Source organism: Poecile atricapillus, chromosome 3 (assembly GCF_030490865.1).
Source record: "Poecile atricapillus isolate bPoeAtr1 chromosome 3, bPoeAtr1.hap1, whole genome shotgun sequence".
In the NCBI taxonomy this organism is placed as follows: Eukaryota; Metazoa; Chordata; class Aves; order Passeriformes; family Paridae; genus Poecile; species Poecile atricapillus.
This window is the reverse complement of record NC_081251.1, coordinates 52966375-52988613: the sequence shown is the minus strand read 5'-3', so window position 1 is coordinate 52988613 and position 22239 is coordinate 52966375. Positions and strand designations below refer to the sequence as shown.

The 22239-nt window shown below is 45.2% G+C and overlaps 1 protein-coding gene across 1 annotated transcript; it reads right to left on the bottom strand.

Annotated features, from left to right (window-relative positions):
• Positions 1-8942: 8942 nt before the first annotated feature.
• On the bottom strand, positions 8943-20729 carry HEY2 (hes related family bHLH transcription factor with YRPW motif 2). Its single transcript, XM_058835199.1, has 5 exons — positions 20326-20729; positions 19084-19162; positions 18896-18979; positions 16184-16265; positions 8943-11332 (listed from the first exon to the last, which is right to left on the bottom strand). The coding sequence occupies exons 1-5, from the start codon at positions 20406-20408 to the stop codon at positions 10653-10655; spliced, it is 1008 nt and encodes a 335-aa protein (XP_058691182.1). The 5' UTR covers positions 20409-20729; the 3' UTR covers positions 8943-10652.
• Between the last annotated feature and the right edge of the window lie 1510 nt (positions 20730-22239).

Here is a 22239-nt window from a genome sequence, read left to right as displayed (position 1 = left end):
CATTTTATATAACATTGATGTCTGTAATTCTCTTCCCAAGCTACAGATTCATACAGAAGGTGTATGAAACACCTTCTGGACAGTAAGATAAAAAATATGACAACCTGACTGCACATCTTAGGACTGTTCCTTGAGAACTACAGTTGGAAAATTTACTCTGAATTGTGTTTTAAGAGAAATTATTTTATGCAAACCAAGGCAGTTTATTTAGGGTAATGTTATTGAAAGTCCAATACAGATTTAATTACCACTCATAATTCTAGATAATATTGTCCAAGGACCATTTTCTAACGAGTCCTTTTACAGAAGCAGTTGCCACATCCTATTAAGAAGTACTCTGATCATGAAATTATGAAAGCTCTGATCCTTTTAAAAGTCTGAACTTTTTCTCTTGCATGCTGCAAATCTGCTTTCTAGATCCTTTTTATACTGCCTTGTGGCTACAGTCAATCATTACCTTCTGCTTTTCCATGCTTTGTTTCCCTTGTGCTCTTTTGATTAATCACACTTTAGTAAACTATATTGACAACATTATTATGCTGTGCCTAATTTTTGTTTTGCTAGCAGAAGAACAGAGCTGGGAGGTGCCAGTTTCCCCCCCAAAGCGGGAAAATAATACCAGACTATAAATTGGTATTACAACACATGCTCTGGCTGGTGGTGCTGTCTGCTACATGTAGTAGGGAATAGCCGCAGCCCAGACAAGGAGAAGGCAGCTGGGCTGATGGAGGGTGGCCACAGCAGGGTGCCTTCGTGGCTGTCCACCCAAACTGCCCCTGCATCCTTTGCAAGGGATTTTTTAGCAGGAATTACACCTCTGTATTCCATAACTGGCATAATTGGTGTTGTGTAAACTGAAGTTCTGCACAAGAGATACAGCAAAAAAAATGACAAAACAGGAATGATCTGCCTGCTCAGATAAGAAAGCACCTGCCTAATTCTATCAGGATGAAGTTTTGCAGTTTGTTTGTTCTCAACCCCCCCAAGGCAGGTAGTAAATCTCAGTTTCAGATTTGTTGGGACTGTGGCCTTGGTTCAATCAAAATGGAGTTCTCTGCTGTAGCCTCCTCCTACCACACTGCCTTGTCTTCCCTTAAGTAACAAGGCTGAAGTGAAGTGCAAAGCACATGAGAAGATGAATATGAGCTTCTGAGCTTCTATCACCATGACTCTCCTGCCTGCTACAAGGCTCATGGGAGCCTCTGTGTACATGCCAAACCCAGTTCTGAAGTGGTCTCTCTTGGGTTTACCATCATGATCCCTCCAAGTGAGTCTCTGGTGAGAAAGGAGTGACAGGTGGCTGGTGATTCTGCTGTGGAGGTGGGCAAAATCCTGGTATCTTAAAGATAAACCAGGTATCTTAAAATCTCTTGTACCTACTGTTTATTATATTATATATTATTTACTGATAATAATATATAATATATATTATTATTATATATATTATTTGCTGATCCTCCTTTAAAAGTAAAAAAACCCAAATTATTAAATGTCATTTAATGAATTCTACTTCTCTTCTGGTCATAAATTCAAAGGGGCTCTTCTTACATGCCATCTATTATGCCATCAGAAATTTGCCTCCCTCAATAGCATCTGGGCTCCAGGAGAGCTACTATCTTCTATTAAACAAAGGCTTATGATAAGGGATAGAAACTCGAGTTAAAAGTGCTCCCAAGATGATGATGAGTTAGGACCTAATCTTTCCCCTGGGGTCTGAGGTCTAATTAGACAAGATCAAGGACAAGAATTAATTAACACTATTCCCAATTTACAGGTGAGTAGCCAAGAAGTGATCTAACAAACAAGTTGTATTTCTGATGTATTAAAACACTCAAAAGTAGCTTGACACCTAAAACTTTTAAAAATCAGACAAAAATGCATCCTCTAAAGATTTGGTCTTGCAGGGGGTTTAGAAGAGTGAAGAATTTTGCTTATACAAATGATCACACTGAAGAGAAATAGTAGTTCATCTGTTTCCCTCAGAAGTACACCCTTAGTTCCTTCACAGGACAAGTCCTAAGTCATATTGGTGATGAACTGTAACACTGATTTTGAAAAGCAATAGGACTGAAAAAGTCACACATGTCAACAATAGTTAAAAATATCTCTAACATGCCTAGTTCTTCTTCACTTTAGAGGTTATATATAGGAAAAATAGAGCTTTATTTCCCTTTTTTTTTTGCCTTCAGTTTGAACCACAGTCACAGAAACACGCCACTGCAAAAGCTGGGCATATGGGCAAGCAGGTCTTACATATTTATATTGAATTATTACTTCTCTTTTGTTTTGTTGGTGGCTACTGCTATTGGACATCCTTGGGTTTTGACGGTCACATCAAAGGAGCAGCTCTGGCGTGAGAACCGGTCAAAGTGAGCCAGATAATTAATGGATTTATTACTGAGGTTGGTTCCCATGATTGTCGGTGGGCAGCAGCCACTGCTGTGTTGTAATCCTCATTCTCTTGGTAAGGCACATACTGCCTTAAAAAGGTTTAATGATCCAACAGTGATTTACTAATGGGAATCTTTCTTGTCGGTTTAGCAGGCCTTGAAGGAGGACAGGGTGGCACATGAAGGTCAGTTTTCAGCAGTATCAAGAAATGGTTCTATTTGTTTTGTTTTGAGATTCCGGTTTGGAGCATTTTTATTCACTAACTGTGGTAATAAATTGAAGGGTCAAAATCACTGTAGTTGGGCAGGCATCAGATTCTTGATAACCTGAAGAGGGAAGCAGACAGACATCGGTCACAGTAAATTGCGGCTAAAGGTCTGAGATAATTATCAGAAAACATTCACTTCAGCTTTTATGATCAACAAAATGAAAAAGTGTGGTAAGAGGGACTGAAACAGCCTCATGAAACTGCAGGCTGGCAGCCGGTCCTCGCCACCAGCCTCTGCTGGCGTGGCTGCCTGGCAAGGATCTTTCACTAAGATTGCATCCCTTCTGGGAAAGGAGGCGGAGGTGACAACCAGTGGAACAGCTGCCCAAAAAGAGGGCAAAGGTGGGAAAAGGAGAGGAAGCAGCTTTGCCTAACCAGAGGGAAGGAGATGCTCTTGGTGTCCGATGAGCCAGAGTCCCTACCACTGCTCCTCCTTGCCACCGTGGTGCCTCTTCAGGAAAACAAACCCCAGAAAAGCCAAGAAAAATAAACTTCCTTCTCCTCCACCAAAATACATTTAGAAAGCAACAGAGGGAGGGGGGGTGGGGAGAAAAACAATGTTACTTTATTTTAGGGCTTGTATAATAAAGCCAAGGGCTGTGCTGGCAACGGACATTAAGAGCTATGTGATCCACACATAACAGACCTGGTCTTGTTAATCAAGTTGTGAAAGTGTACCTTAGAAGTTTAACTTCTGTTTTAAACTTGCCGAGGGAGAGAGTCCTTTTTCTCAAGAAAATTAAAGTTTCTTTTCTCTCTGAGATTTGAAAAAATACAGCGTTGTGAGTTAAATCAAAAGTAAGGGGAGAAAAGTGTAGGCCTTTACATTACTACAATTTTGTTTCCTTGGGTTTCTATATTGCGTTGTAGTAATTTATTAGATTTTCACTTACCACATAGTAATAACTATGGGTATTCTTTACAGGTAAAACAGTTTTCTTTACATCTTCCATTGACACACTGTTTCCTGGAGTGGGTGCAAAGGTCTTGCAGTTCATGTAGGCAGCGTTTGAAATTTCCAAACAACCACAATTTCTGTGTTGCATCAAAGTATTTTTTCATCCTGAAAACTTTCTTTGTAGAAGAGAAAAATCCTGAAAATGAACTGAGCGGAAAGTAGAATTCAGCCACTAACTCAGAAGGACTTTCCTGTAGAATAAGTAATAGTACTGTTCAAACATTGTTTTAAACATTTAGCTTTGCATGAATTCGATATTGGCAGTTGTACATCTGTAAAAAAGAAGTCTGCCTCTTCAGACCTTGAAAGTAATTCAAGAAGACATGTTTCATTTTATTTCCCATAATCACTTCCTTTTGCTTCTGGTATTTGAGTATCTAGGGTTGTCATGGAGTTACTTTACCTTTAAGGAAAGTTAGAGTTGCTGGGGACTACCTGAAGTCTTTCTCATGACCAATCATCGGTCATTGCTGAGAATTGACAGCAGTTTTAGCCATTGAAAAGTGAGATCAACTTGTGAACCCCACCTTGAAGTAAAAAAAAAAAACAGAAGTCTGTTGTGCTCTTTGTTGCTTGGCTGTGAAAGGTAGCAGAGCTCCAGCTGGCCTCCGGTTCCCTGCCCAGGCCATGCGGCCGGGGGCGGGGCCGGGCCGGGCCGGGCCTGCCGCGTCTCTCGTCTCCCGGCCGGGAGATGGGGCCTGCGGGAGCTTGCTCCGAGCCAAGCTAGGCCAGGCCGGTTCCTGGCTTGGCTGCAGGTTTTGCCGTGATGGAATTTACCAGAAAACTGTCGAGTAAAGGAGAGGGGCTCTGGGCCTGCCCCATCTCCCGGCCGGGAGATGGGGCCTGCGGGGGGCTTGCTCCGGGCCAGGTCGGGCCGGGCCGGGCCCAGCCCAATCTCTGGCTCGGCTGCAGGTTTTGCTGTGATGGAATTCACTAGAAAACTGCTGAATGAAGAAAGAGAGGAGCTCTGGGCCTGCTGCAAGCAGAGACAGTGACCATGCTCTCCAGAGCAGCTATGAGGAACTTTTCATCGCAGACAGCTCCAGCTCCTGTTCAGCAGAGATCACCGAACCATCTACAAAAGCTTGGGCAAGATTTTAACTCTTTCTTATCCAGATGAGACTTGCAGATTAATCTTTTTATCCAGAAAGAGAAAAAGAGAGTGATCGACATGAAAAGAGACTTTATAAACTACTAGTGGCAAGAAAGAAAAGAAGCTTCAAGGTAGAGAATTAAGAAGATGCTTTAATTAAGCTGAAATATCTTTCTGTTAAAACTGTGGGGATGGACAATGAAGTCCTGAAAAGAACTCCTTTAATTCATGATAGAGTATGGGGAGGAATAGAGTGTTCAAAGTGTAAATTTGAGTAAAAAGTAGAGTAATTATGGTATAGTGAAGTGCTTGGAGATTTAAAGCCTTGAGAGGCAATGAGAAAACTGTTTTCTAGTGAAGCTCACAGAACAGATGAAGAATACTTTTTGCCTTTGAATAACTTATCCTTAAACATGCTATCCCCAAACTAATGACCCATAACACATTTTAGAGTGATGTGGAATGGGAGGGGTGGGCTCTGATAACAGCAGCTCTGAGCAGCTGATATCAAAGAAACTGAAAACGATAACAAAAATAGTTTTCTTGTGAGAAACTCCATAAATTAACAGAAAGGAACTTCTGTTTCTCTACAGAAACTGAGGAAAAGACTATTGAAGGAATTGGAACTGTTTAAACCATCAAAGTTCTAAAGTTTTTGTCTCTGTTGTCATGTGAACAAAAGAATGGTGGGCAGTGAGAAATGAAAAGGTTTTTCTAAAAGTTTATTCTGGTGTTCTTGTTCTTGTAGTTTGTCAATAAACTTTCTTTATTCCTTTTAAGTTTTATGCCTGGTTTGCTCTTGTTTTAATCCATATCTCACAGCAAGAAATAAATAATTCTTTTTTTCCCCTTTTTGTTAATTACTGGTTCAAAACCACGACAAGGGTACAACACTAATTCATGTGTCCCAGATCTACATTGCCACCAAGAATGCAGAAAAATATCCTTTTTAAAAACAAATTATATTGACATCTTCTTATAATCACTGCCACTACTAAAGTCAGAGCATTAAGAGAACTTCTAAAATTAATGTTGATTGAGGTGTTGACTGGTCTTAATTTTATGGGAGTGATAGATGATAATGCATTATCACCAAATTATTTTAATACTGTTCTATTGTTTCTTCTGGTGAGGAGTCTGATTCTTATAAAAAATTAGATCATATGTGAAAATATTATTAAGCTTCAAATCTTATATCTCCAAAGATGATGCAAGATAGGGAGAAATTCAGTTGCCTGGCCATGCCTCTTAAGCAACTTGGATTTCCCAAGCATATGCACAGGAATGGCAAAGGTGACAGGACACAAGTGAGACCTACCTTGTCCAAAGTGATAGCTGGAGCCCAACTTGGGACATGGCAAACATTTAGACAGCTGAATGATGACTAAGTGATTGTGTTTGCACATTCATAGCACTTTACAAGTTCCAGTAGTAGCAATTACCAGGATAAAAAAACCAAATCAAAACCAACCAAACCTTCTCCCAAAAAAGGAAACTATATCAATTATCTCTCAAAATGTTATTTCATTTATAAATCAGGAGAGGTCTGGTTTGCCCTTGAGTGGAGATCTCAGCATTTCTAGCACCTGCCTGGTGCTCCTCTACTTATCATTTCTGGTTATGATCAGGTGTGTTGATGCACTCATTCCTTTGAGAAATGGTGAAGCAGAGAAACAGAGCACGAGTAGAAAGTTCAGTGTTGAGTAAAGCTAACTCAGGTTCATGAAGTGGCCTCACACAAGTGAAGCTTGGATACATGAAGCTTGCAAACAAAGCTATACCAATTCTTTCATCTTTTCTCAAAGTTGAACAAAACTACCAATTCAATCCCTCAGGTCCTCTGTTGTGTGATCTCAGGCTATCCATGCCTACAGAAGCAGGTGACTAATGAGGCTGATCACTACAGAGCTGGTAAAAGTCCATTTCACATGTCAGTATTTTCTGATGTATCTTTTGACTAAAAGATGCTTGTGACCTTTTCCTGTTGTAAAGAAGAGATTCATCATTTACTATAGCCGTAAGAATTTGCCGGAATCCATGTCCCAGGCTTACCTCATGATATCCTGATAGAACTACCATCTTTCAAAACAGCTGCAAACATTTTGAAGGTTCACATTAAGGAGGCAGCAGCAGGAGCTGGCACCTCCTGGAAGTTGTTCAGGCAGAGGTAGTCACAGCCAGGAGACGATTATTCTACTTTGAATATATGCATTCAGCCCTCAGCCACAATAGCCGGTTTTTCTTCTAGGCAATACCTAATGCCGGATTTCCTCCACTTGCAATCACAGCAAAGGGAGGACAGGCAGCACCGCCTCTCAATTGCCTGTCTCCTCTCTAGGGTAATAATCTTCTCTCAGCAGCCTAAACACTTTCTATTTGCCTTGCTGAGGGCTAAGGTTTCGGGCCTGCTAATGCTGAGTGACAGAATTGGTTTTTAGTTTTTTCCTTTTAAGAAAATCATTCTAGGAAATTGCATAACCTGCTTTGATCCTCTTGATAACTGGAATTTAAAGTTGCAAACCCACCCATTGAAAAGTTAGTCAAAGCCAACTGCTAACTGTTGAACAAGCAGCCTGACTTGTGTTCTTGTGGTATGTGTCATGATCTACATTTAAACTATATAAATTTCTGACTTTATTCTTCAGCCAGGTCCATTCATCATTGAATGGACAACAAAGATAGAAAAAGGGCTGAAGTAAAGTTGCATGTGCACAGCCACGAGTGCTAACTTTTGCATGTGGTTATGCCAAGAAAACAGCTTTCCCTTGCCCTATTTTAAAAACTGCATAGATGCCTTCAGCTCTGACCTATTAGCAGGGCTACAACCAAAGTCATCAGAAGCTATTACCCTCTGATATCTTTCCAATAACACACATGAAATACGTGTCTTCATCATTAATTTCTCACTTGGAAAATCTTAATCTGCTCTCAGAGAGGTAACATTCCCAACAGCCTGGGAATAAGCAGGCATGAAGGATGGGCTACTCATGTCCTCTAGGTGATTTGATTCAAACCAAACCAAAAGACAATGCAACGAGAAATAGTGGAGACTAAAAGGCACTCAGGACACACAGGCAACTCAGGATACCTCAGCAACTCATGGATCTGGCCTGGTTTTTGAAAGTGAAAATGGGATAAGCACAAACAGGCTGCACAAATCTATCCACGGTGTGTGTCTAATCAGTGTCTTCTCAAACTGCCATTTTTAAAGAATGAGTCAGAATATTGCATTTTGGAAAACAAATGCTGTTTTGAGGCACATCAAGACCTTAGGTGGAACCAAGTCAGTGGGTGCCTATTTTTAAGGTGATACATGCCTGGGAGACCTCCTACCAGGCTTTTTCAGGGCAGGTTACATTAATAGTTAACAGCTTACATTGAAGTAGGGCTGCAACCTACTCTTTCATGCAAATAAACCTGCTTTTTATCTACCAGCCATTAATGTCCTCTTTTTTCTTGAAAATACACATTTAGAAAGTGAAATGATACCTCATCTGTATGCTGCTAAATATGCTGAAACAGCAGTACAGCATTTCTGCCCTTAACAAAAAAAATGTCATATTCCCCCCAAACAACACTACTGTCAAAGAATATCAAGGGTGATTAACAGTGTAGGGGTTGCAAGCCTTCTTCCTCCTCTTTTGTCCATTTTTTCAGGTGAATGATAACCCCTCCTCAGTTAAGTGCCAGAGACCAGCTGATTGAGGCAGGGATGGATTCCAGGTTTAATATTTAGGAGAAAGGATGATAGGGAGTGAGCCACCGAGCTGAGGCTGCTGAGGCTTTTGATGATGGGTGAAGTGTCTGTCTACCTGTAGTGTGATCTTGCCAGCCCTTTTTTTGGCATTCAGACATGTAAAACTTCATCCCCATCCTAATAAGCAGAGCTTTACACGCTTTCCACAGCGGGGCTTAGCAGGTCTGATGAAACATAACAAACCCTTGCCTCAGTGAGAACTGTCAAATTAGAAGACCAGAACTTGAAGTAAAAACTACCTCCTCTCATTCCATTTATTTATGGATGAATTATGTCATTGGGTTAACATTTTCACCTTCCAAACCCTTTGGAAAGCTGGACCTAGAAACCTCAATGATTTTTGGGGCTCTCCAGAATTAATTAACAGAATTAAGTAACGGATACAGAATAACTTGTATCATTAACCATACCATCAATGCAGAGCCAGTTTGCAAGCCTGAAAACCAATGCTGTTTTGCTGTTTTTCCCTGCCTATTCCAGGGCACGTTGGAAAAGATGGGCTTCCTTGCTGAGCAAGGGGAGCAGAAGAGTACAGAGCAGCCAACAGGCTTGCTACCAGGGGCAGAAAACAACTCTGAATCCACAAGTATTCCTCAAAAGCAAACAAATACTGCAACAAATCATTCATAAAACGCAGTCAAAAAGGACTTCATTTAATTAGTGATATGTAAAGACTTTTGCATAGAAAAAAGGTTAACAAGGTAATGCATAAAAGACCAACTAGGTACAGTATTTTTAAAACAAATATTTTAAAGTATATTTTGCATAATGTTTAACATTTTCAATGCTTATTGCTTTCTCCACACAGCAGAGAAATCAAGTGCATAATAATACATGCTGTGTTTTTTCTTTTTTTTATCCTTTTTTTTTTTTTTTTCCATAAAATCTCTAGTTCTTGACTGGTTGTATTAAAATACTTAGGTTATTTTAAGTCACTGTAATAAAAAATGAAAGCAAACCATTTTATGCAGCACTAGTTATCTGGGTATTGACAAAATAATTTACTCACATCCCATTAATACATTCATTTTGGTTTGGAATCAAACCCACATTACAATGTTGGCATGTTAATAGCCAATTTAAAAATCGTCCCTACCATAACTTCATTCATACCCAGAGTGATCATTCTCCCAGAATCTGATAGTGAAAGGAAGAGGGATCTTGCACTGAATCAGTTAAAAGTAAATGTCCAAATACAGCTAAATAAGTTAACTTGAACTCTTACAACACTGAATGTGTCTTGTATTGGCATGAATCAACTGTATCCAAGTGTGCACACTTTAAACAGGCGGTTACTTCTGGGTGCATGACAAATTCACTGTTTGTGCAGATAGGAGCTAGCACCATGTTTAAGCCATAAAAATGGGTGCCTTAGGGCTCACAGGCTATGCTAAAACGTTCATTAATCCCAGCACTGATAAGATAATTGCTTTTACCAATGCTATGCTAGACGTCACAATTTGGCAAGTCTGTACAAAGAAAGTGAACTAAGGAAGCGAGAACTAGGCCTGTCAAACTAAACATTCTTCCTCGGCAATCTTTTGGCTAGAAAAACCTCTCCCCTTCAAGAGCATGCTCTGCCCTGGAAAAGTATCCTAGTTCTGAAGTTGAATGCAGAATTTCACCTCTCTCCCAAACCATTTCCATACCTGTGCAATGTTATTTGTTTTAGCAGAACACATACACACACATATATATTTATTTATTATTTTCTCAATGTCAGGCACTTATGAAACTGGAACTCCTTTTCTCGCCTGGGGAGACCTGGTAGATGCAATCCTTCACCTCTGCCAAACAAGGATGCATAGCTGGAGAACTATTAGTTCTAATGCCTACGTATTTCTACGTATTTTGCAGGAAACCTCTACATGCCGGCATGGTCACACTGTTCTGAAAGCCACTGCTGCTTGCTCAAGGTGCCCCCAGCAAGACAAACGAAGAAGAAGAAGGTGTCTCCCCATGTCCTCTCTGACACCTGCAGTGAGGATAATCGCGCCGTTCCTGGCTGGGCTCGCCGGCACCTCTCAGGCCCTTTGGGTGAAGGCTGAGCATGAGGCCACACCGAGCCCCGGAGGCTTGGTGTGGGTGCGGGGATGTGTGGGCTCCTGGGGGTGAGCACATGCACGTGTGCTGAGAGGGAGAGGAGGGAGCTGCGGTAGGAAGAGGTGTGTGTGTGGGGGGAGACTTAAAAGGCTCCAACTTCAGTCCCCCAGGGTCGGTAGGGTTTCGTGCCGCCCCCGGTGCCGGCCTGCTGAGGGCTGGCGGTGGCTGACACGGCCAGCGGAGGGGTGATGGCGGTCGCCGCAGCCACGGCGGCGGCGGCCGCGCTGGGCGGGAGCATGGGGAAGGTGCCGCTGAAGGAGAGGGGGAAGCTCTGGGCTGCAGCTGTGGCTGCTGCTGCCGCGGCGTGAACAGTGGCCGACAGGGACAAGAGGGAGGTAGAGAGAGGAGGGACACAGGGAGCGATGCTGCCAGCGGAGGGGACTCTGAGGGCGGCATCGGCGTGGGCGAAGGTGGCCGTGAGCAGGGCGGAGCCGTGAGGGTGCACGTCTGAGGAGAGTCTGCATGGGGCAGCATCCGAGGCGTGCAGTCCGTTCGGCTGCAGCAGAGCGGCCGGGAGGTGGTGGAAGGCGGCCGCCCAGTGGTGAGGGTGCAAGGGGTGGTGGTGGTGGGCCATGGAGGAGGTCATGGCAGCAGCTTCCCTCTGAGAGGCACAGGTGCTCAGGTGAGACACGAGTCTAACGCGCAGGGGGTCGGACGTGTCGAGACCTTCCACCGAAGTCAGATACCTCGCCACTTCTGTCAAGCACTCCCGGAAGCCGATGCTCATGAAATCCATGGCCAGGGAATGAGCGTCAAAATAACCTGCAAGGGGAGGGCAAAATATGTGTTGAATGTAGTGCTGGCCAACCCAGTCCTGCCACCGTATCTCCCGTTTGCCATTTATGGGTTAAGATGTGCGACAGGAGAAGTTTGTTCTCTGGTCTGTAAGTGATCTCTGTGACCATCCCTGTAATGTAATAAGCTGCAGTTGTTTACGCAGACAATATACAAATGAAAAGAATTAAGTCCGTAAGACACTTAAAAAGATACATGATGCCTCTCCTGAAATTCCTCAGCAAGCTGCTGCAGTGCAGTGTTGATCCTGTATGTGTGAATGAGATGCTTATCCACACAAAGAAACAGGCTGGAGATCAGAGAGCTTGCATGTACTACCCTGCCTTTTCTTCCCTACACTGGCATTCATCCTAACGCTTTCAAACTATTTCTTGACATTGTGAGATAGTTGTAGCTGCTGCTGGGGTCCCATCTACTTCACAGAGTCATTAAGACAATATGACATACGGTGTTGCTTAACTACAAACAAAAAACATCTTGTGATGACTCTGCACACACACAATAAAAAGCTTTACTGAGAAAACGTTTTATGTAATGCCATTGCTAATTTGGAGATGGAAGACTGACAGTCATATGGCCCATGAGGTATTTCAACAAACAGCAACTGGAGCTCCACAGGCTTGGGACAAAAAAGCATTTGAAAAAAAAAGTCTTATTAAATGCACATGAAAAGATACTCCCTTTCCAAAAGGGTTGAGCACAAAATCTTGTGTTTAAGTTGCAGCCCTTCAACCACAGAAACCTATTCCACTTTTTGGAACTTTCCTATTTTAGTTTAAATGTTGTCTCCTTGGGGGAACAGTATCCTATCCACTCCCAAGCTGGCATTGTATTTTTCCTCTCACTAGCAATGAAAATTTTTAGGTATGCATGGCTGTGATGTGTGTCAGTACATAAAGATCAAGTGCCCCTCTTATGGTGGAATGTGGCAGCAAATGCCTTGTACTCTGTCATAAAATAATCTCTGCCTTGCTGAAAAACGCTAGCACTTTAGATGGCTTTTTTCACTTGAATCAATTTTCAAGCTAGAAAGAAGTGTTTCCGCTGCTGCATGTCCACATTACAGAATTAACTTGGGCACATTTATGGATGTGGCTCCAAGTCCCTGCCCACCATACACTCCATCTTGCCAAATTGCGATGGCTTTTGCTGCAGGTCTGCTTGCTTATCTGAACCTGAGAGAAACTCTGGCTCAGCCAGCAGATCAACGAGCATGAGGAGCTGAGGACTCCCATCCGCAAGCACTGACTCCTCACAGCTTTCTTCCTGCCAGGTCCACTGCGACCAAAGGTTTGAGTGAACTCCTGAGAAACAAAGGCCAGGCGTGCCAGCTGTGGTGAGATAGGAGGGTACCTTCTTGGGTGCCAGTCAGCCTGGCGTGGGGACTGCTTCTGTGCCGGAGGCTCCAGGACCTCCAGCAGCTTCAGAGGGGCTGACGCACAGCCAAAACCACTTCCCAGCTCTGGCCACGAGTCAGCCAGCCTGGGAGTCCTGAGAGCACTCAGCTCAAGCCAGGGCTTGCCGGCCTCCCTCCCTCTGGACTGGAAGAAATGTGGGGGATGTGGTTGTCACCAGCTTCCCCTGAGTCTGAGCTGCTGGCTCTGTGACAAGCCATCCCAAAGCCCTGGTGATCCTGGCTCCCTTTCAGTCTCCTATGGTGGCCGAGACATGAAAACAGAGGGTAGATGAGAGCTGGGACTCCCAGGCTCCATTATGTTTTGATGGTTATCTTTTCCCAGTTTCCCCTTCACTGGCTTCCCCCTTCTGAGAGAGACTTAAAAATGTTGTTTCTCGTTTCTTTCCCAACCCAAGAATATCCTACAACATGTACACATGCCAGTGTTTTGTAGTGAACAGGAACTCTTGGTTTTACCTCATCTGTCCTGGTAACACACCTGAACTGCATGCAGGTCACAGGTCACTTGAGTTACATGAACCCATGCACTGACCCAGGTGTCACTCATTCATTTGAAGTGAAGCTGTAATTAAACCACACTGAGTTCTCTGCAGGCAGCTCACTGTTGACAAATCACTCCTCCCCTTTGCTTGCTTGCACCATCAGCAAAAAACCCTGGCCTTAGGCCAAAATAGTAACTCAATGTGAACAGGAGACCACTGTCCACACCTGCGTCAGGGCGGCAGAAACGCGGAGTCTGCACAGAATCTCAGAGCCATCTGCCTGCCTGCCCAGGCAGCTCTGAAAATCAGAGAAGAGACAGAAGTCGTGTCAGGTTTTCTTCTGTTGTGCCCACTTCGGGATCAGTGTACTGAGCAGCAGCCAACCCCATCCTGACTTGCCAAGTCTCATCCATTCCCCATCACGGATGTCCTGCTTTCTGTGTGAGGAATAGGACAGATCTCAATGCAGGGTAGCATATGAGTATCAGAACCCATTTCTCCTTTCTTCAGTAGTAAGTGTTTGACCCTGGTAAAAATGATGAAACTCATTTTTTTGCTGATACAAAAAACCCCCTCTGGCTCACAAGATGAATTACAAAGTGGGAGTAACTATACTTGCAAATAAAACAAACATCTACTTTAAAAATACTCGAAGAAATTATATTTAAAACTGTTAGTTAGATTGCAAAGTAAAACATTTTAAGTGAGCAGGAAATGCAAGCTTAAACTTTGCCCAGTACTAATTCTCAAACCTCTTTTTCTTACAGTTTCTTAATCTGTGCAGTGAGATTATTCTTATCTCTAGGACAGAAGGAGCAGATAAAGTTGTACTATTTGTGAAGCGATTGGGTGTTATTGTGATGGGCCACCCACCGTGGATCATGGTGTGAAAGGCAGTTGCAGAAATAAGCCTGCGTTGCCTCTCCCCGCACCACAACACTTCATCCTTCCCCACACTGCCACAGCAATGCTGGTGTCAGCTGGGGCAGGAGAGACATGGCAGCAGAGACCAACCAAGAAAGAGAGAAGACCGCAAGACCTGGGACTGCTAACAACATCCAGCTTATCCAACTGCAGCCAGAGGCTGGGCTCCACCAACATCTCTGTCCCGCAGCTCCCATCCCGGGCATTTCACCCCCTGCCCCACTCAGCCACCTGACCCGACCCATTTATAAAAAAATCCCCTGCATACTTTTTTTGGGTGGGGAAGCCGGGGAAGGAAGCTTCCTGATAAACTAGGTCTCCATTTGGGTTCACCTCCTGGCCGTCCCGCTGTCAGTGCAAACATCGGAGAGGTGGGAGCTCCGAGCTGCAGCTCCTCAGAGGAACAATGTGCAGTGTGAAGTGGGGGTCAGGCTGGGATAGCTGAGCCGCAGGAGGCGTGGGGAGGATGAAGCCAAACAGCCACCGCTTCCCTCAGCAGCTGAGCACTGTGTGCTCCATGCAGCGAGGGAGACAGAGCTTGTGGAACACCAGCAGGCAACCACACCTTCAAAGGCAACACCACCACTCAGACACACAGAGGATCTGAATCACCTGAATACAGACTGCACGACGATGATCAGTTCTGGTGTTTCATAATTTTCAAGAGCATACTTTAGTCAACTAAAGTGCTTTCTCAAGGACTTTTTATATATGTACATTAACTTCCTTTTCAAATTTTGTACATTTTCTGAGGAATCAAGAGGTATATCTGTTTCCTGAGGGGCAACAAAATTCCTTTCATCTCTTATCAAACAAGTTACCCATAAATTTTAAGCTTAAGTGGACTCCTAGAAAAAATTCTTTAACACCTAGAAAAAACATATGTCAGCTTGGTGTTAATTTTCACAAATAACAAAACACCAGCCTTTAACATGCTTTCTTATAGCCATCTGCTGTGAAGCATGCACTGATTCTGAGATTTTTAATTGCTGCAAGGTATGGAAAAGAGCATAATTCAGTCATACACTAAAAACTCTGATCGAAAAAAAAAGTAAGAGAGAGAAAGCAGCAGTTTCTTTTCTAGCCTCTGCCTCTACCTATATGGCATACTGGGTGAGTGAAAAATCAGCTGGTTTCCATTACAACAATTCAAAGTATGATCACGGTTGATGGCACGGGACGTGGCACCATGCTTATGGAATGCCAGCAAATTTTTTTCTCCAAGTAAGTTCCAAAATCATGACTACACAGAACACCTTGTGGGTGGCTGAAACCATCTGGCCTCCAGCCTTGGGACTGTCAGCTTGCACAAGCGAGGTATGCTCAACTCCTGGTGCTTGGCTGATCTAATGGGTCAGCGAGTGCAGCCACTGCGTCTCTCCAGCACCCATCAACAGGGAGCTATGCTAGCCTCTGACACACAAATACAGCATAGAAATGTGAGTGCAGAGAGCATTGTCTGCCCACATGCTTTATCAGATACCTGGAGCTACATAGAGCAAGTCTGGGATTGGTTCTGATGAAAAAGATGGTCTAACCTGGAACTGGAAAGTCTTTTCAGAACAAAGAAAATACTTCAACATAAATTAAAGTTCTTCTCCGTTCACTTCCTTTGGTATAGCGGCTCAATAATGAGGTTTAGCATCAGGTTTTTTGCTACACAATTGTTGCCACAAACCTCCTGTTTATGTTTGGTGTTTGTGTATTTGTTTTGTCTCCCTGTGCAGATTTCAGTGCTCTTTGGAAACCCCAAACAAATCTCTGACTGGGCTGCCTGTGAATGAAGCCTTTACTCCCACAGTGTTATGAAAGCAAACACAAGCCCAGGGTCAAGTGCTTCTTTTGTCCCAGTAGCTCTTTCCCACGAGTTCAATCCTGCCATTAGCATTGATTTCCACTCCTTTAATCTGGAAACGCCTATCACAGCTCCTCAAAGCACTTTTATTTATGAGATTTCCCCAAATATTGTAAAAAAAAAAATCATTGGCTCCTTACCTTTCCCTCCTGTTGCCTGCAGCATCTTCAGATGATCCACTGTCATTTGCAGTATTTCCGCTTTTTCTAATTTGGCAGATCCCTTTGAGATAAGACGCACATATAAAGAAAGGCTTACGAGTACTAGAAACTTTAATTTTATATACTTTCCACTGAGCTCAGCCTTATGGTTTCAATTTCCCCTATCATTAGGACATTCTCAGCTTAATTCTTTCGTGAGCATCTGCTTCCCAGACTTTGTCTAAGAACTAATACCGTCTCCCTAATTTCCCTTTATTAGGGCTGTATCTCAGCACAGCTCTGCCCTTGAAGGTAGTGTAGAGATGACATTTTCATGAAATGAGAGAAATACGTAACTTTCTGGACTTCCTTTTTAACAACAAACACAAGTGGAGAGCTGGCAGAAGGGATCTGTGTGGCCATAGATTAAGACCCTGCTGAAATGTTATTTTTTGTGCTATTACCGGTAGGTGTCCCTGCGGACACACACCCAGCACTGTCCCTCTCTTCATGGCCTATTAATTTTCAACATGTCATTTGGTTGTTGAATATCCCATTCTCATTTTTTGACTGAAAAAAACTGCCACATGGTCCACAGTATTTTAAGTTAGTGAGATGCCTTTTTTGCAAGGACTAAATACTGTGAAAGAGTGTAGCTCCTCTGTCAGTAAAAATCTTTTCTGACACTGAGAGTGGCTCACAGAGCTACAAGAGATACTGGAAAAGTACAAAATACAACGATTCAAAAGATAGTATTAGTATTAGTGTATCAATGTACAAATAAAACTATTTTGCTTGGTAGAATTTCCTTTGATATCTGGAGCACACCCAGACGACATAAATTCCAGTGCAAGAGATCATCCCTTGGCATCAGTTAAAATCAGGGCTGTGCAAGCTGCAGTCATCGCCAGATCGCATCCTGTGAGCCAGTCTTTACTCTTAGTTATCATCTGGGCCACCTTACTGTCTTGGCCAACTTCACCCAGGTTGCACATTTCTAAGTTGGGCAAAGCTTACACTGTGCTGTGCGGCCCTTTTTCAAATGCTCATCTCTACCACACTCGGGAGCAGCACCGTGGCTTGCGGAGGGAGGGAGGCGGAAGCGAAACTAAACCTCCAACTTGGAAACTCCAGTGAGCTGAATGTCAAGGAGCTGGGAAAAGACTGATGACTTTGTCCCTGGCATATCGCAGGAAAATGGTGGGACTTTCTGATTCAGAAAATGCACACGCTCATTTTTACGGCACTAAAATTTTTTTCAATCTGCTTATTGCTTTCAACGCTTTCCTCATACCAAGGTTGATGCGCATGTGAATTTTTGGTCAGAATTCCCCATTTAACATGCAACTACATCCTGTACTTTTCTCAGACTTCATCTTTTCCACAGACACAGTAAAAGCTGCCTCAGTGAGAGTGACTAATAGCTAAAAACTGCATGGTGCTGGGTAATTTCCAAAGGCTCTGTAGGACTTGTTTTATAATGTTTGTGGTTTTCAAGAAATAAACAATAAAATGGGACAAAAAACTGTTGTCTTTTGCCCCTGTTTATCTAGCTGAAAACATCCCTGCCACTGTTTTGCCAGAACCAATGCAAAGACACAGTGACAACTACCAGTCACTAAAAATCATATTGCAGGTGACACAAGTGATGCTTTCAACCAATACTTCAGTTTTGGTGGGTTTTTTTTTGCCAGCTCCTGTTCAGGCCAGGGATGAAACAGGGCTAACATGGTGTGGTGCTTGCCACGTAGTTAGCACTTGCATTTACCACCTCCCAATCCTGCTCTCGGATTTTACTTTCTGTTTTTTTTTTTTTTTTACTATTACAAGGAAATCAGGTTATTTATTTTCAGATGTTTCATTTTTACTGAAACACAGTGTCAGTTGCACACATCCATAGATCTTCAGACACTTCTAGCAAAACAGGAACAAGGCTAAATATTGAATCAAAGCCCAAAAAATAAAATTCAGGATATGGAAAAAAATGAATTTGAATGGAGAAACCAAAATGCCTTTTTTTTTTTTTACAAAACATTGTATTCTAAGCTCTTGGTCTGTAATTTGATGACCAAGAAGCTCAGCCAAAGTTAACTGCATCCTTCCAGACTTCCTACTAAATACTTTCTCGCTGAAAGTCTGAATATATCACTGACTTCACTACCTCATACAACATGGGCCTATTCCACCTCCTAATGCACCGGTTCTAAAAGGTCATCTTGAAACATGAATAATCCAGACTGTATGCTCTCTTTTCATGAAACTGGACTGATCAATTTGCAATGGAAAGTATAGATTTGAAAAAAAAAAGGTCTCTTAAAGTAGCAGCAAAGTAAATTATATTTGAAGATTTAGACAGAAGGCTAATTTGCGTACTGGTTTGGGGAGTTGTGTTGGGTTTGTGTATTTTTATTTTTTATTTAATATGCAGTAAAGCACATTTTTAACAAAACCACTACTGGAATTCATCGAAAGAACAGAGGCAACATGAACACAGTTACCCTTAAGGGAAAAACAAGCCAAAGAATGGAAATGTTTTTCAGCCTTATAATGAATTATGTTTCTAATAGTTTTGCCACAACAAAGCATTTTACTGAAATGCTTGCTTTGTGCCAGATCAGGACACATACAGTATTATTTTAATGAGATTTACAAGAGAACTAACATTTCCAGATGAGATACAGAATTTATATTTAAAAAAAAGAAAAAGCTTACTTGTTTTTCAAAAGCAGTTGGCACAAGCCGCCTCAGCTCTGATAAACTGTTATTTATACGATCACGACGCCTTTTCTCTATAATCTATTCCCAAAAAAACAGAACACATTAAGTTTACAAAAAGTGAAGGGCAAAATCACAGCACACACGCAAACTGTCAGATGCAAAAATAATTAAATGAAACATACCCCTCTTCTTTTCTTTCTGGCCATGATCTGAGATGTTGTTGTTGGGGAATTTGATCGAATGACAGAACTATTACTTTGCCTGCGAAGCAACAAAAGTATGTCAGGTGTTGCACAACTTGACACCGCTCTCTGAAGACACCTTAGGTCACCATACTACGTATGCATAGTGCCTCTCATGCCATTTTCAATGCTTCTAGGATGTGCCTTGCATTGCACAGTGTTTCTGAAGACAGGGATACATTTCAGTTTTTACTACCCCAGCATACATTTTGAATTGACAGAGCGCTCTGTTGGAAATAAAGTCCTTTTCTGAGCTCACTGTCCAGCACAGATTTCATTTTCTTTGCATGTAAAGTCCTGCCTACCAAGTACAAGCTGAAGAATCCACAGGCCCAAATCCACACGAACCTTGTGGCAACAGCAGTGGTAAGTGGACATACCCGATGACACAACCTCTGCCAGGCCTGCTGGGTTTTGACGTGTCTGCCCATTGCTACGCAGTCAGCAGATGCTCAAGTAGGATGCCAGGTGCCCAGCCTGGCTCTGTTGCATTGTCCAGTAGCAGAATTCAAAATCTGCTTTTAAAAGTGTACTACCCTCGAGTACGAAGTTGCTTTTATTTAATCATGACTGCACCAAAAATAAAAAAAAAATCAGTATCTTTTAATATTCATTTAGCCAGTGATGAGGATGAGATGGGGCTCTGGTGCATGAAGCTCTAAACTGGCAGGAGCAACCCTGAAGCCCCTCGGCGTCCCTGCAGCGCGCCCAGCCCGACCCTCCCTGGGCAAACACCACTGCTTGCCCTCGGCTCGCACGGCGGGTTTGCTGAAGTTCAGCTGCTGAGGATTCCCGCTCACTTTTCCACGGCTCATTTCCCACTGGCGCCGGTTCCTTTAGGTTGTTCGGCCCGATCAGGAGCGATTTTGGAAGAGGTCTGATTGCAAATGGCAAATTAAGCGGAGCTAATGAACCGCAGCCCGGTGATCCACAAAGCTACTCGAGGGCTGCGCGTAATGTCGAGGGTCGGGCAGTCCGAGCGCGGGGCTAAATTTTGGTGGGCTATGAGCGAGCTGCCAGCTGACCTGGAGGAGGACATAACCTCTGCCCTCGGGGGGCCGTCGCCCCCCCACCCTCATCCCAAGGGGGTGTCCGGGTCTCCCCCTCGCCCTGCCCCAGCTCGGGGCGCACCCCGGCCCGCGCCACCGACGGAGACCGCGGCCCCGGAGGTGTCCCACTTACCCCGAGTAGTTGTTCTCGCTCCCCACGTCTATAGTCTCGTCCATATCGCTGTCTGAGGTAGTTTCCTCGCAAGGTCGCTTCATCGTGTGCACGGCGTGGGGGCAGAGATAAATAAATCCGGGGGGGCTCCGGGCACGGCACGGCTGGGCACGGCTCCGCACCACCAGCAGAGCAAACCCTCTCTGAGGCGCTTTCCCACGCCGCGGCACAGCCTCAAGCCCGACGGCCCGCCCCCGGCAAGGCCCGCCCTGCCCAGGGTGACGGGCGGGGGCCGCCCACCGCCGGGGCGCGGAGCCGTGCGGAGGAGTGGGCGGCCGCCCGGTGGGGGCCCCGCCGCCCTCGCCTCACGGCAGGCGGGAGCGGAGCGGGCACCGGGCCGCAGAGGGAGGAGCGCGGGGTTCCGAGCATCCTTGGAGCTCGCCCTGCGGGGAGAAGGAGCGGCACCGGGTTCCCAGCCCTCCGGTGCGGCCGGGGTCGCCCCGCTGTCCGTCTCTCACCAGGCATTTGGGAAGATCATGCTCCCTCCCCGCCTGTAACATACGAGCCGGATCAGCCCCCTGCCCAATGCTCCAGAGCTCCGGGCGGTGGCAGCAGCCCCGGTCTCCCCTCTTGAGGCGCCGCGAGTTGTTGTTGTGGGGCACACGAGCGCGCGTTGGAGAGTTGTGTAAATCCCGGGAAATGTAGAAATCCCTCCCGGCCGGGCGAGCGGCTCCGGCGGCCCCGTCCCGCTGGGCTCCACGGGCGCGCTGAGGGCTAGCGGGCGCTTGCCGGGCCGGGAGCCAAGCAGGGCGATAATCCTTGCTGGGAACGACTTGGGAGGAAGTTTAGCGTCTCGCTTACCGGAGGATCTGTAGCAGGCGGGTTTTACTTTGCTTTTGTTTGGGATTTCCCCACCCCGTTTGTTTGTGTTTTCAAATTCCGGATTCCTGACAAAATACATTCGGAGTGGTATGTTCTCCGCAGAAATTTAATCTTGCAACTGTGGTGACTGTCTCTGTGTGCCCGTTCCTCCCTCCATCCCCTTTGCCACCTTCCTAGGAACGTTTTTCTCCCGCCCCTGCTGTCGGACGCTGGCCGAGAGGGGCCGGGATGGGGCGGGGAGGGTTCGGCACCAGCTTGGGCACCGCCGCCTTATCCTGGCTCTCGGCGGCACACGGAGCCGCGGTCGCTCAGCAGCCCGGAGGACTTGAAGGCTAGCGGCGAGGGGGCTGCTCTTGCTACGACTCGGTGCCTTGTCGAGCCAGGAGCAGCCCCCTCGCCGCCCCGCCGGGGGCTGCGGCTGCCCGAGCCGGGCTCCGGGGAGCAGCACCTGCCGAAGAGACGTGGGAAGCAGCTGCCGGTGTCGCCGCAAAACGACGGAGCGGCGAAGAGTCTCCCCTTCAGCGCGGCGTGGCACCGGGGTCTCCCTGCTCTCGCCTCTCCGGGTTTCCAGGCGGCGACAGCACGATACTGTTCCGGACAGAGGGAGGGAGGGAGGCACGGCGGGTCGGGGAGGGAGAAAAGAAGGGTCGGAGGGGCCGATGACTCCGGCTTTCCCTTCGGGGCAGGCTGCGAGCTCGACGGGCCGGAGGGAGCGGACACCTTCCCGGCGCGGCCCCGCTCGGCTCGCCGCTTCTGCCTGCGGGCGGAGTTTGCCCCGGCTGCTTTATATTTAGCAGCCGACGGTACCAATGACTCAGTTTTCCACTCAGTTAAATGCCGTGGAAGGTACAGGTGGCTTGTTTCGTTCGCGGGTGTCCGTGCGGCAAAGGGCCATTGCGAAAGAGAAACCGGCGCCAGCTCTTTTGTACGCCGACATCCGCCATCTCTGCAATTATATTTGGTGGCACGTCGGGTGTTTGCCCTTTCATGTGGATGTTGCTACTATGTAAAGGAACAGCGGGATTTCATGCCTCATTGCCCTACCGGGACATC

Coding starts and splice junctions, on each gene's coding strand:
- HEY2 (XM_058835199.1), bottom strand. CDS start 20,408: ATGAAGCGACCTTGCGAGGAAACTACCTCAGACAGCGATATGGACGAG. Junction 19,163..20,325: donor AGCGAGAACAACTACTCGGG/GTAAGTGGGACA, acceptor GTTGCTTCGCAG/GCAAAGTAATAGTTCTGTCA. Junction 18,980..19,083: donor CCAGAAAGAAAAGAAGAGGG/GTATGTTTCATT, acceptor TTTTGGGAATAG/ATTATAGAGAAAAGGCGTCG.